This window comes from Electrophorus electricus, chromosome 15, assembly GCF_041902795.1.
Source record: "Electrophorus electricus isolate QZ-2024a chromosome 15, ASM4190279v1, whole genome shotgun sequence".
NCBI classification, from domain to species: domain Eukaryota; kingdom Metazoa; phylum Chordata; class Actinopteri; order Gymnotiformes; family Gymnotidae; genus Electrophorus; species Electrophorus electricus.
This window is the reverse complement of record NC_137511.1, coordinates 15,041,842-15,057,250: the sequence shown is the minus strand read 5'-3', so window position 1 is coordinate 15,057,250 and position 15,409 is coordinate 15,041,842. Positions and strand designations below refer to the sequence as shown.

The 15,409-nt window shown below is 44.9% G+C and overlaps 1 protein-coding gene across 1 annotated transcript in view; it reads right to left on the bottom strand.

Annotated features, from left to right (window-relative positions):
* cox10 (cytochrome c oxidase assembly factor heme A:farnesyltransferase COX10) overlaps positions 1-14,782 on the bottom strand; it is a 36,643-nt gene extending 21,861 nt beyond the window's left edge. Inside the window, exons 1-4 of the mRNA XM_035533561.2 lie at positions 14,672-14,782; positions 13,812-13,954; positions 13,148-13,439; positions 9,045-9,169 (exon numbers count right to left, since the gene is read on the bottom strand). Coding sequence (XP_035389454.1) covers positions 9,045-9,169; positions 13,148-13,439; positions 13,812-13,954; positions 14,672-14,735 — 624 coding nt within the window. The 5' untranslated portion in view covers positions 14,736-14,782. The remainder of the gene's footprint in view (positions 1-9,044; positions 9,170-13,147; positions 13,440-13,811; positions 13,955-14,671) is intronic.
* Between the last annotated feature and the right edge of the window lie 627 nt (positions 14,783-15,409).

The window sequence follows — 15,409 nt, the reverse complement described above, 5'->3', positions numbered from 1 at the left end:
TTCATTGAATGTCTGCCTTTATTTTTAATCTTTTACCATTTGGTGATAAAGCTGACCAGTAATATCAGGAGCAGATAGTTTTAGCTCGAACCTACAGGCCTCTGAGTAGACCTGCTCCTCAACCTGCAGCCCCGCCCTCCCCAAACGCTGCAGCTGTCAGCCAGGCGGCGAGGCCCTGTTCCTCCTCGTTGACAGTTATTCTTTTGAGGGACTCGGGCTAAACAAAGCGCCGTGATGAGAGGAGAGAGAGAGAGAGAGAGAGAGAGAGAGACGCCTTGCGTGCGAGGACCCCCTTTGCCGCACGGCAGCGCCTTTGATCGTGAGCCGAGGCGGCGCACGCCCTCGTCCTCGCACGGCAGAGGCCTCGAGTCGCCGGAAGGTGTCGGGGAGGCGCGGCTTCTGTCTATGCCTGTCTGGCTTCCGATCTGCGTGCATGCCGGTGACACAAAAGCGACGATGCTTCAGAGATGTGCCAGGGAGGCGGCAACGAGTGATTTCCAAAACCTTCATGGGGAAGGAAGCCCTCGAGGTCGAACCCCCAACCCCCCACACACACACACACAGGAAAAGTGGAGGAAACCAGTCTCAGGAAATCCCTGTACAAATATGAGGCAGCCCAAGGCTGGCCAAACTGACTCTAAACTCTTAAGGAGTGCAAACTGTCCAGCGCTGTGAAGAACCGCAAACCTGCTGCGACTGCCACTTCCTCCCCATGAATATACTAATGTCATCAAGACCAAAAAAAAGAAACATCATTTATTATTCTCTTAGACTCGGCCGCATGTTCGGAAGACGGTCGTTTCCGTCTGTCCGATCACCGCAGGTGTGGGTGCCTGTGAGAGGGGAGGCCCGTGGTCCTTGAGGCTCCGGACGGCAGAAGCAGGCCTGGGTGCTGGGCAGCAGTGTGACGCGGTTTTCCATCACCAGCTGATGTGACCTCCACACGACCCCTGGCTTGCAAAGCACCGCGTAACGATTTTAATCAGGGAAATGTTCGCAGACTCTCATATACATGACACATAGCCTTGATATTGCCCAGATGTGATCTGCGTTATAATTGCGCCTTCTCCGATTTGCCCGTGCTGATTCGACGGCAACGCTGCCGCGAGCAAATCTACGGTTTTGTGCACATTAGGGATATGCGTGATATTTTATTCATGCAGGTGTACTGGGCACAAAAATGTTATTCCTGGAGCGTGCGGCGGTACTTATCGCGGTAATTCTCTGACTCAGTGCTGTGTGGCTTTTCCCCGTTTAATGTGAGGAGAAGTGGGAAAGGTCAGGGAGCACGTCCCCGACTTCACCCCAGAACACGCAGCTATCAAACCCAACCAAACACTATGTGGCGAGCATACCGGTGCTCGTCAACAAGACTTCGACTTTAGAAAGGAGCATATCCCCCTTGAAGTTTGCCATTCCATAAACAGGAATGCTGTCTAATGGCTGAACACCCAACATCAAAATCTCCCTCATGTTTTTGTGCCCAGACAACGTTCCTGCATCACAGATAAAGCACACGGGTCCATATGGAGACAGTGGTAATGTGCCATTAGGTGCAGTTTGACGAGGATGGGCACCCCGAGGATTGTGGAGACGAAGTGTTTGAGGAAATTAACTATTAAACAGCCCCTTCTGCTTAAGTATTCATTCTGATCTGCCGCTGTATGAAAGGCGCCCGTGCTGCCGGGCGATTGGGGGAAACGCCCCATTTAAAAGGCCGTCTTTGTGCCGCGCACGATCGGTCTGGCTGCCTTGACTGGAAACAACAGAAAACTAGGGGTCTGGAAACAGTCCTGGCAAAGGTCATCACACATTGTCTATGCAGGTGAGTCGCAAGAAGAAAAACAAAGGTTAGGTATAAACGTGTGCGCGCTCGCAGGGAAGCAAAGCTCGACCCCTGCGTCCCCTCTTTCCTCATGCGTACTGCCGCGAGAGAGAAGCAGCATGGTTTTGCTTGGGAAAAATATTTGCTGTGATGCGAGAAATACTCTTCCCAACAGTCAATTATGTAGTCAAAGTAGAACCAACACGATTACAGATGGAGATAAAGGCTTCGTAAGCGAGTACAGAGCGCACGCCCAGAGCAAAGCCATTTCGTCTTTTCCCTTGTGTTTTGTTTTTTTTTTGGGGGGGGGGGGTCTCCAATCTCTGTGTGGGGGTGAAGAATGTTAAAATGCTTTAAAACAACAAGGATCGGTGATGTAGCAAGAACCGTGATGAGGGGTGGGAAGCCCAGCAGGCTTTGCGAGGCAGCCGGGGGTGGGGGGGGGCAACTTTGGAGGAGGACCTGCAGCAGACAACAGCGCAGAGGCACCAGGAACACACCAGAGCCCTGTGATTTCCAAACATCTTTAAGGAATATCCCCTGATCCTCTAGCTCATTGGGTCTGAAGGGCCATTTCCAGGGCTCCATGGTGGGGGGTGGGGGTGGAATACAGGACTGTGTGAGTAAACCTGGGTGCTGGTCCTGGCATGGATGCTGTTCCAGCCGTCACACACTGATGCAATATCATCGCAGCCCGGCTGATTTAGTAAGGCTTTAGTTCAGCGCCAGAAATAAATCCTCCCGACGGGCAATTTTATCACAGGCAGCACTATTTAGAAAGAGGCGAACGCAATTTGCAAAACAAGATGTTGAGAATGAAGTCGTTTTTTGGTTTTAATGACGGTCATGAATATGTAAAGGTGCTTTGGGTGTGGAGATGCAGTTCCTGCTTCTGTTTTAATGTGGGACCCCGCTCTCTCTGTCTACCTCCTTCTCTCTCTGTCTCTCTCTCTGTCTCTCTCTCTGTCTCTCTCCCTCATCCTATGCATGCAAATATGAATTTTAAAAATGAATGGGTGATACACGGAGGCGACAATCAGTCTGCCCGTCAGGGGCAGCCAAGATTACAGGCGAGACGCCTGTTGCCAGAGACACAAGCCTCATGGGATACAGGAAGACTTCTATTCCCTTAATCTACTTAAAATCCCATCAGAAAAAAAAAAATATGGAAAGATCACTGGCCAGTTTTTCATGCCAAAGGTTCTGTTTGTGTCAGACTCGTCAATGTGCATTCCATGACATGGGCCTTGTTTTCAAAAGGTCTGAGCATTAAAATTTCATAGGCAACGACATCTGTGAGCATAATTATAAACACGTGCCACGATGATGCACAAAATTCACGCGTTTTCCACTCGAATGACAGCAATCATACTGCAAATTTTAATTCATGCTGAAGCAAAGAGAAAAGAGTAGGACATGTTCTCTATGACATGCTCTTACACTATGAGATCAGAGATCTGCTCTTTTGCGTGTTTCTCCAGTCTTGCACGCTGAAGGTGAGGTTCCTTAAGGAATGTAAAAACATTTTTTATCCTGCTAGGGAATTTCCAAGCCTAATTTAACCCCCCATTTAAGCTGGAAATGCTCCAATTTAAACCATGGCTGTTTGGATAAATATGATTGATGAAGAGATAAAGCAGACAATGCTAATAATAGATATGTAGGCTCAACAATGAGATTTTATACACACAAACATAACCTTTTCATGCTGAAGTTTGTTGTGCTTCTTTAGAGTAAGCATGTCTAGGATAAGAGACAGTGTTAAAACCCCTGCTGATGTGCAGTGATATGCAATAAACGCCCAGAGAGGGAAAGAAATGGAAAAACATTAAAAAAGTGTGTAAATTCTGTAAAAACTAACTAAACAAAGTCTGGGTCCAGTCTCTATATGGGTCAGTGGCTAATGTCTGCACAGCTCCTGTTACAAGTGGAGCTCTTTCAAATCTCCATCTTCAGTCTGGCTCTAGCTCAACACATCACACGCTGTTCAAAAATGCTCAGTGTTAACATTATGAGTGCTACAAAAGTACTAAAAGCAGCTTCAAACATTTACGTGTGCACATTTGTGCGCGCGCGCGCGCGTGTGTGTGTGTGTGTTGGGGCAGTTCAATATATTACTCAACAACAATTTAGAAGCCAAACCCTACACCACCTGCAGGAGAAGAGGGAGCCATCACTCACTGAGACACATACAGGCCCTCACTGACGTGACGCTGACATGTAATTAGTGGAGCTTTAGTAACCGTGGTGACTAGCTAACTTGGGTGAGGTGGGCGTTTCCAACAGCGCAGTTGTACACATTTCCCCGCCTCTGACATTGACTACATTCCAACCTGTGCTGACAGGTTCAATCAATAGCATTTTGCTTTGAGCCACAGCTGCAAGAACACAAAGTCCCAGTCTTAAGGTGAACAAAGACGCCACATACTCGGCGGGGCGGGACGCGAGCGCAGTCTGGACCCGGAGAGGGTGGACGACGCACACCTTGGCAGGAGGGCGGGACGCGGGGGGCGGAGGCAACGGTGTGGCGTTCCGAGTGTGAGGGCACAGGAAGGGGTACGTGAGGGTGGTTGGCACATGTGGTGGGCATCGGAGGCTGCCTGCCTGGGAACACGATGGGAGGGAGAGAGACAGACACGCAGGGAAGCTCAAACCCTGTCCTACAGGGGGCATGACCTGCGACCTCTGGAACAGCAGCGCAGACTCAGAAAGCAGGACGTGTGCGTGTGTTTTCTTTTTTGTTTTGACGCGACTTTATCCAAGCCATGAAAGAGCAGTCACGAGGACTGTGCTCGTCACTATGCCGGAGACAGGAAATATCCAGTGAGAAACGGAGAGAGAGAAAATATGTCTGACAGTTTACACCTGCACGCGCATCGCACAGACATAAATAGGATTTGCCAAACAAGATAAAACGCGTTCGCTCCAAGTAACAAATTTCACCATGCTGAAGGACTATTCATGAAGAGAATAAGCCAATCCTTTTTAACAGTGTCCAATCCCCTATAAAAATGAGCATAAAATCCTTCGTAAACAAAGACACACTATTGCTGTTTCTCAAGAGGGGGAGATGGCAGAGACGCGGCTGTGCCATTGTTCTCCATCCCTGGGCACTTACGCCATCCTCAGCAGTTTCCAAATAGGGCTGCAGTTAAAATAAGCAACCGCATGACGGGCACTCGCCTGCCAGGCTTGGCTGAGGACACGGGGCAGGGCCGGCCTGCCAGGAGGCACGCCTCCTTCTCACGCCACCGGCCCAGCTCTCCAGGCAACGACGCGGCACCTGGGGCTTGCTAACGTCAGCGGCGACGGCTATTTCAACAGCCAGCGACGTCACGGCACAGTGGACGGAAGTGGATCGGATTTGTCAGACTCGGCGGGAACACCTGTGACTCATCAGGAGGCTGGACGGGAACACCTGGAGTCAGAGGGCTCTCGGAACCTCCGGCGGCTCTACGGCCTCGGACGACGGGGAATGTGGTTCATGACGCGCAACTGTCACGCGGAGGGCAAAGCTGATGCCTTTAGAGTTCAATCAAGCACAGCTGATTACCTGCAGATGATTGTACGTGTAATTCTGGAGCCCTGCCGCTCACGCGAGCAAGAAAATGTATGCAGACACATGCACGCACGTGCGCCCACGCCCCAGGATAAAAAACAAACCTCAGTGCGGCTTAAGGACTGATGTTGAATGTGTGGGCAGAGCTAGTTAGCGTGATCCACCTTCGCTTTGATTTGTTCGTCCTGACGTTTGTAGCGTTCCTCAAATGAGGAGCACCATCTTTGATCATGCCAAAACCGCAATAAAGCCGGGGCGGTGATTTAAAAAGAACAAAGAGGCTTTGGAGGAGAGAGGGAAAAAAAGAAGAAGAAAAAGGAAACTGGCACCACATCAGAGGTGCCTCTCTACTCTTCAGTTATTTTCCGCGCTGGATTCAAGAAACCCAAACATGGGGTGAAGTGTGGAGATGGTCTAGCCTACACCCAAGGTAAAGGTGTTTCTGGATGCGTCGGGATGCAGTGGCGAAGATCAAAGAGTTGCTACGGCAAAACCGTGGCAGGTGGGTTGGCTGACGCCCCATGAGCGGCACGTTTGTGTCTCTGTGTGTGTGTGTGTGTGTGTGTGTGTGTGTGTATAATTACAGCAAAAGAAAATTGCCCTCTTAGCCATAACAAAGCGGACTGAAAACAACTCTTAACACCACACACATACACAGCTCTGTAAATACGCCTGCAATGTAAACTAGACTGCTGTCAGGAAGACAATGTCCTTTTCATCTCACGCTAAACAAGACCACACTTTAATTAAAAAAGAAAGAAAAGACTAAACAATTTTCATTGTTTCCTTATGCTGACTATGTACTATGCCACTTTACACTAAGTTTGTGGAAGATAAAGCTATACACAATTTATCTGTGGAACCCTAATCATGCAATCACACACAAACATTTCTCCATGGTACATCTAGGCCAGCTCACTAGTGCTGGGTGCACGCCTGTGGACTGGGACCCAAACGTGTGCTGCAAGGAGGAAGGCGTCCACAGCTCCCTTCCACCATGTGCTGAGTGAAGCTTTGCAGCAAACGCCAACGGCCGACCACAAGAAAGCCGTCTCTGTGAGCCTCGGGTCTGGATTGAGTATTCTCTGAGGACACATACAGCCTGGTGGGCAGGCTCCCCACTGGCCTGGAGGAGGTCATCAATACAAAAAGAAGCAGACCAGATTAAAAGCCTTGAAAACCTAGAGCCAGTCCAGCTGCTTTCTGGAGGTCAGTGCTGATTGCTCAGACTCAGAGGCACTCTGGATGTGAACTCTCCTAATACAGTAGATCTTGTGTGTGGATGGATGGATGGATGGATGGATGGATGGATGAATACTCAGTGTCTTAATATGTCTGGATAACGCGTAATGGATATAATTCATCCAGCACAATGCTCAATTCTGCTCAATTACCAAGACTTCAAAGCACACACATCAAACAGCACAGTGAGGAGGTCCAGTCTACACGCTTCACCTCTGACAATGTCCGACAATTACACTTATTTTGGTTGTTTGTTTTCCTTTGTTTTTTATGCCCGGGAGCAAAAACTAACAATATTGGAGTTTCTTCATCATGCGCCATCATCATCTCTTTGGACTTGCTTCTATTTTTTTGGTCTTTCTGAATTTCATGTTCCATGTTTGTCTTGTCTGTTTAAACACATCCATGAGCAGAGCACCACTGTCTTCAGAAGTTTTTTCTTTTTATATTTATATTTGGATCAGATTCATTAGCCACACACCACAGTCACACACACACACAAACTGCGTTCTGAGCGTGCATACCAGTGAAAAACAAAGCACAGGAAACAAAAGTCCACAGCAGACTCAGACAATGTTATAAATAACAGCTAATAAAACCCTTGAATATATATTTCAGTATAATATATATTTAGTTTCAGAAAACTAAATTAAATTGGATTACCAATATGTCGACCGAAATGACCTGTATCATTTTCACGTAGCCCGTTCTCTGCCAAATTAATTAGCTAAATAGATGCCATTTAGTCTTAGTGCATCGTAATGCAAGTGCCATGTGGGTCCATTCCCCGAGGAGCTGGCGACAGCTCAAACAGCAGCAACCTTTTCAACGGGGCCTTTCATTTTAATTCACCTCAACCTGAAGCCCTGATGCCTGGTGCGTACCATTCCTTATTGGGGAGCCATAAAGCTTAACTTGTAGCACTCTTGGCCTGGGAGTAGGGTGGGGGGTGCTGTTAACTGCCACTGTACGCTCAAGTCAGCAAACATTTACTTACGTCTTGTTATCTGCCGAGTTCATCAAAAGGTCTTCTGCTGAGCATGAAAGAGCAGGACTCTGGGAATAAGTGAAAACTCAATTTTCTCTTTCAGGGAAAAGATGAAGTGGATCAAAAAGCTTTAGAAATGATAACTGGCTCGTTTTAAGTGAACTTTCCTCGAGCATTTATTTAATCAGTTATGTTTATCGGCTGTTGGCACGCGAGTCGTCTTTCACATTGTGACCCGGGACGAGCAAGAGCAGGTGCCTGGCTGATTGCGCGCTGCCGACCCGCCACTTAGGTGCGTCTAAGTGCGGCTCGGGGGAGGGGGAGAACTGGGGAGCCAGGGCGGCGCGTAATCGCTGCCTTCTGTGGATTACAGACCGCGTGCCGCACCTTAATGCAGCCGGGGCTGAGGTGAGGGTAGGCCGCCACGCTGACGTCGGCAAGGTAGCATCCCTGCGTGGAGAGACTTCGCGCCACGGTGAGGAGCAGGCTGATTAAAGCTCGACCCGACCAGGTGCTTTACGCTTGCTCCCTTGCTCTCTATTTAGAACCTGGAAACACTTTCAACAAAAAAAAAACAAAACAAAACAACCGGAGCCGCACACCAAGCCATCCCCTAATGCCACTGGACGCCCCAGGAAGCATTTCTAAGACACACAGCAGGGGAGGAGTGCGAGAGCCAGACGAGAAGCAAAGTCACTGAAGCCCACCCCCCCCGTGCACATTTGGAGTGCACTGTAAGAGACCACACTGAATGCTTGTGTTCATGTTTGTGTAATGCGCATTGCAGGATTTACTGAAATCACGCCAGCACTGAAATAAGACTTCATCCATCTCACTGCGTACAGCCACAACAACAGTGAATTCAAAGTGCGGCCAGAGGCTCATTACTGTGACTGGAGTCCTCCGGTGAACTTGATGTTAAGAGCAGAGGGGCTGTTAAAAACTGGGCCTCTCTCAAAATCACGTTGAGTAACAGCCCTGTAATCATCAACACTGTACAGGAATCCTACCAATCACAGCTAACCGTTGGCCAATCTTCCTCCGGCATGGCGGCCCCGAGGTGAGCGGTGCTTGGCTGTCATTGCTATGACAGTGTCAGCAGGGCTTCAATCACACATTCGAATGCCATAGGGCAGACACCCTGCTAGTAGCTAGGTGGACACCACAATGTCCAGTCCGGTCCTATGGGGTCGTGGGGGGGGGGGGTTACAGGAGGTTGCCTGGCTTGTGTGTATGTGTTGTATAAAGAGATGACATACTTGGTTACTCTGTGTATGTCTGTGGTGTGTAAAGAGATGATATACATGGTTCCTGTATGGGTGGGTGGGTGTGTATAAAGATGACAGACCTTGTTACTATATGTGCGTGGTATGTAAAGAGGTTACTCTGTGCGTGCGTGCGTGCCGTGTGTGTGTAAAAAAGTGACATACCTGGTTAATGGAGTTTGCCATGCATGAAGAGAGCCCTGTTCCAACTGAGGCAAGCACAAACATGACCGGGTCAAAGGGCACTGGAGCCATAGCGTATCCGGCTGCCGTTGTCATAACCACAAGTGCTGGAGGTCACAGACAAAAGGTTTCGATCAAATTAAAATAAATAAACCGTTAACATCTTCAATGTTCAATGCTACAAGAGCCTGTTAAGGAATGTGATTAAATCATAGCAGGAACCTGAGGTCCAGTTGTGGGAGGAGACCTGACACACCCACACAGGGCAGAAACAGCTCTACACTCTCCACTGATGTTTCGTGCACTTCTCTTAATTGGCTTAAACTCAAGTTGCAAATGTGTCCAAAAGCTGTTGTGTTTTGGGTTACATGACAACTATGATTAAAAAACCCTGCTGATTCCAAGATGCAAAACAGAAATAAAAGACACCAAAGTTAGCATGAAGCTCTCCACAGGCAGGATTCCCCAGCCACTGGGACTTATGCGATCTTGACAGTATCCATGTCTATGTGCAGCAGACATTCTGTGTCAGGTAGTTCGAGAAGTTAATTTATTCTCTATCTGAAAATGTGTTGTTAAAAAATGCTATGAAAATCCCCAGATAACAGTAGTTTAACTAGCTAGTTAAGCTATCTATGTTAGCTCACAAGTTATGAAAGTACTGGACCTTAATGTTGCAGTGACTAAATGGCTTAAATGCCATATCCTCATCCATTAGCCACTTTGAGAAATCCTTCTGGAAACATGTGGAGAATAACATTGTAATCAAGGTTTGAAATGAACAGTTAGCTACTAGCCACTGTGCTAACATTGATGGATATTCGTTCAGACTGACACAGAACAAAAACAATATAGATAATAATAATAGCGCTAATAATATGGAGCCTAGCAGTAGGCCATAGCATCAAGTATGTTGATCATAAGGTTTTCTAACGTTAGCTAGCTAGAAGACAATCTAAGCTAGCTTAGCGTACCTGTGATTTGGTCAGGTGGCTACTCTGTGGGTGATTTTTGTACACTGATTCTGGAGTCCAATCATGTTGAGTTTTTCAATGTAATCGGGCCCTTTCTTTGGGCAGAAGAGTATTTAAATCGTTTGGTATTCATACTTTAAATTAAAGCTGTTTCAAGAAGGTGCAATTTCCCATTGACTCCCTTTCAATGATTGCTGAATATTACCCCTCCACCCCTTCCAAAAAGGAGTGGGGGTTTCTCTCTGATGATGCAATGAACTACATCTCTATTTGGACATAATATACACAGTACCAGGCTGACATGATCAGATATCAGACTATTAAGTTCACCTATAGCTGCATGTATATGGGGTCCCATGTAGCTGCATGTATAGAGGGTACCAATTCTTTTGGTGAGTTCTGTGAACCCCGGAGTTAATTGACTGATGTTAACTTGACTTTTTTTTTTGCACACACATTATGTTTCCAATCTATTAATAAAAATGACAAGCAGGTAATGTCTGGATATTTTGTCCATGTATATACACTGCCTGTTCAAAAAAAAGGTCACCACCTGGATTTAACTAAGCAAATAGGTAGGAGCCTCCCATTGGATAATTACTGCATGGGTGATTATGTTTCAGTTGGCAACAAGTTACGTAACCCTAACTGATGCAGTGAGTAGCTTCTCATTTGTTAAACAACCATGTCGAAAGACGCCCTGTGGTCATGGAAAAGATGTTAATCTCTTTCAGAAGGATCAAATTATTGGCATGCATCAAGCAGAGAAAACATCTAAGGAGATTGCTGAAACTACTAAAATCGGGTTAAGAACTGTCCAACGCATTAATAAAAAGTGGAAGAACAGTGGGGAAACCATCTTCGAGGAAGGAATGTGGTCAGAAAAAAAATCTTGAATATTGATGGGCGATCACTTAAACGTGGGGTGAAATCAAATTGTAAAAAAAACAACAGTAGAACTCAGGGATATGTTTAATAGTGAAAGTAAGAGCATTTCCACACACACAATGTGAAGGGAACTCAAGGGATTGGGACTAAACAGCTGTGTAGCCTTAAGAAAACCACTTGTCAGTGAGGCTAACTGGCAAAAATGGCTTCAATTTGCTAGGGAGCATAAAGATTGGACTTTGGAGCAATGGAAGAAGGTCATGTGGTCTGATGAGTCCAGATTTACCCTGCTCCAGAGTGATGGGCGCATCAGGGTAAGAAGAGGGGTGCATCACTTCAGCAGCCTTTCATGCCTAGTGTGTACCGTACAAGGCTGTGGGGGCAGTGCTATGATCTAGGGTTACTGCCGTTGGTCAGGTCTAGGGTCAGCAACGTTATGTGCCCAAAGAATGAGGTCAGCTGACTACCTGAATATACTAAACGATCAGGTTATTCCATCAATGGATTTTTTCTTCCCTGATGGCACGGGCATATTCCAAGATGACAATGCCAGGATTCACCGGACACAAATTGTGAAAGAGTGGTTCAGGGAGCATGAGACATCATGTTGACACATGGATTGGCCACCACAGAGTCCAGACCTGAACCCCATTGAGAATCTTTAGGATGTGCTTGAGAAGACTTTGCGCAGTGGTCCAAATCTCTCATCATCAATACAAGATCTTGGGGAAAAATTAATGCAATTCTGGACAGAAATAAATGATGTGACACTACAGAAGCTTGTGGAAACGATACCACAGCGAATGCATGCCGTAATCAAAGCTAAAGGCGGTCCAACAAAAATATTAGCGTGTGACCTTTTTTTTGTCAAGGCAGTATATAAACATATATATCAACTTGTACTCTCAATGATATACACCGATCAGCCTTAACTTGAAAACCGCCTGCCAACCTGAACAGCTCTGACACCTCTCTCTCTCTCTCTCTCTCTCTATATATATATCTATCTATAGACATATACATATCTATCTATCTATCTATCTATCTATATAAATATATACATACATACACACACCTATATATATATACACACATATATATATATATATATATACACATATATTACATATATATATATAAATATATATATATAAATAAAAAAAAATGATTGATATATATATATATATATACATATATATATATATATATATATACACACACACACACACACACATTATATATATATATATATATATATATATATATATATATATATATATATATATATATATATATACACATACATATATACACATACATACACACACACACACACTATATATATATAAATAAATATGTATGTATGTATGTATAAAAATATATAAATATAACATTTTAAGAGCTACTTTACAGTACGTGAAACATTTTAAATCACACATGTATCTGACCAGTCATAAAACCCATTCAGAAGTCAGAAAACGAGTATTAAACAATGAGATTTTAACATGAGTTACTTTGCCAAAATTGATAACAGCAGATTAATTGTTAAAGTAGAGAAATATCCTTAGAATCCTTATTGTAAAGATTTAACACAGAAAGTCAAATTGCTGCAGAGGTAGCAAGGTCACAGTGATTACCACAAGTACTGCATCTGTCAGCCATAATATTACGGTTGCGCTATATATATATATATATATATATATATATATATATATATATATATATTCCAATATTAACAATATTTGAATTTCATACAATGTAGGGAGGCAGAAATGCAAATTGCCAAACTTCAATAATGTCCACGATTGGGAAAAGCAATCACGAAGAAGAAATGTCCAGGATTTATCTACAGAATATAGAACCACAATTTAGGAATAGGAGAGCATTAACACACACAAACAGACAAACACACGCACACATTTCCTTTCCATGAACATACTATGTGATCCTATAGACCAGTTCACTGTCTACTCTCTCACACTGGTTCCCTTCCCCAGAGGTATGAGCACAGGCTATTTCAGCTCCACTTGCCATTTTACCCTACCGTATCATATAGCTGACCCCGGAGCACTACTGGACCCACCACTGTCCGTCAAACGAATCCTGCCGTGACGGTAACATGGACAGGGCTCTACTGTACTCCTGCTCAAATTCTCCTCTTTTGCTGGTGTTTGCCGTGGAACCGAACTCATGCAGGACACTCTGCATTAAACATCGCCATACCCGTGAGTTTGACTTTGGAGAGTCGAGCGTAGATTCCCGGTAATTCCGAGTAGCGCACTCTCAGCTCCTTCCACTGCCGGGCCTCCATGCGGGCCTGCCTTTCCGCCTCAGGCTCATCCTCCAAGGCACTGGCCCTGTTGCTGTTCCCCACAGCACCGGGAACAGGCGCCACGGCCGAGATCTGCTGCGCCTGTGTGACGAGCGAGTCATCTCTGTCGTCCAGCAGGGAGGCTTCAGGCTCCTGCTTGGGTTTGGCTCTCTGGCTCAGACCACCACTGTTCTTCATCACATACTGAAAGTGACAAGGAACATGAGTAAGTTAGCCAGATCTAAAACAGAAGCATGTCAAATCTTTAATAGTATAAAACATGTAGTTAGTTGACGCCTTAAGAGCTTGACCATAAAGAGCCTTATATGTAGCAACATTCTCAGAGGACACATTTATTGCAACCCTTTACAATAAAGAAAGATTCGTTTTGTCTGGGTCATCATCTGGCAAGCTTCAGTCAGGTTAGTCCTCGCGGGCAGCACAGTGAACCATCTAACTTGCTAAACTGAAGTCGCTTTGAAGTGCGATTAACTCCTTGGCGCTAATTGACGCTCCCACACATGGCTTCTGAGAGCACCCCAAGCCCAGTGTGGCTATCCCCTATGGAAACGTTACCTGCCGCTTTAGGAAACTCAAGTGCTGGAATGTGATCCATTGGGAAGGGTCATTCCTGCACAGCTGGATGAGACTCCTCACAGTCACGTGACTCTGGGGTGCATGTGCTAGCAGCTTCTGATTTACACTGGCAACAACCAGACCTGTGCAAACACACAGAGAGAAACTTAGTTGACAGATCGCCTCTCGCATGTCATGCAATTTTGCATAACCTAACATGTAGTAATAAATGATGAAATGGATGTCAGTGACTCAAGATGCGTGGGACAGTATAAAACCTAAAAGTTTTTAAAAGTCAAATCATTAAAACAATAGTAAATATTACGTAAAATACAAATTTCAACAGCTCTATTAACGTAGGGAGACGGCGCATCGATTAGATAGCGCAAACAGACGCGCTGTCACTGCCAACGTATTACACGATAATCAAGTAGCTACTTAACATGCTATTACAATATGACAGAAATTATCCCGCGAACAAAGGCGAAATTATCATTTCTAAGTAATATTCTAACAAAGCCGACTGAGTGCTAACAGAACTAAGGTCAAGTGAGCACATTTAGAGGACAGTAGCTTCCCATAAGCTAACTAGTATAGCACATACAGTAGGATAGTTAGCTAAACTAAGCTAAGCTAAAATAAGATATGCCATGCTATGCTATGCTAAAATAAACTAAGCTAAACTATGCTAAACTAAGATAGCTGGTTTCAGAGGCTGAGGAATGGTAGCTATGCTAACAAGCTAACATGCCACAAACAATATCGGTTTTTAAAAATTCATGAACACAAACACCATGAATTATTTGCGCATCTAAAAACTCTTAAATGTAAATGACTATATCTAAAGAAGCTTTAACTACCTGTCACTCTGCTACACGACGTTTTAAACATGTTCGTCCGGAAATTAACTGGCCACCGGTACATGCTCTTCACGCGCTGCACGCCGCCATTTTGACCTCGAAGGAAACTGTTTCCGGTGATGCGTCCCATTGCGCAACAAAGGCAACGCATACAGACCACTGACTGTAGTTCATACCATATCACTAAATTATTGCATGACTGCAGGTAAATATAAATATGAAAGTACAACTAAACAATGCATATGTTGGGGAAACAAATCAACAATAATTATTATTGTGATCTGGAAACTGTTGGACATTTTGGGAATCCAATCATTTTACTACAGATGTTTTGTTCAGTGTTATGATACAGTAGTCTACTAGACCTACTAGTAGACACTGTAACTACTCCACTGGTTTATTTGAAGCCCTAGAGGAACTTCACATATGTTTAAACCTGAGGGGAATTTGATAGCATAAACTGTTTAAATTGCCAGAAAGTAGGCTATTTTCATTTCTTTGAGGATTAAAAGTGTTTGTTTTCAATTACCAAAAGCTGAATAAAACTAAACTGCTTGATGATTTAAGTGAGCCATAAATCTGAAAGTGCTGACCGATGCCTTCTTATCAATTTACACTCAAACTCTTAGTACTGGGCATGATCTTCAAACAATAAAGTAGTTAAATAAAGTAAATATTAGCAGTTAAGTAAAGTTTCAATAAAGTGGTTATACTTTACTGACACATGCAAAAATGAAC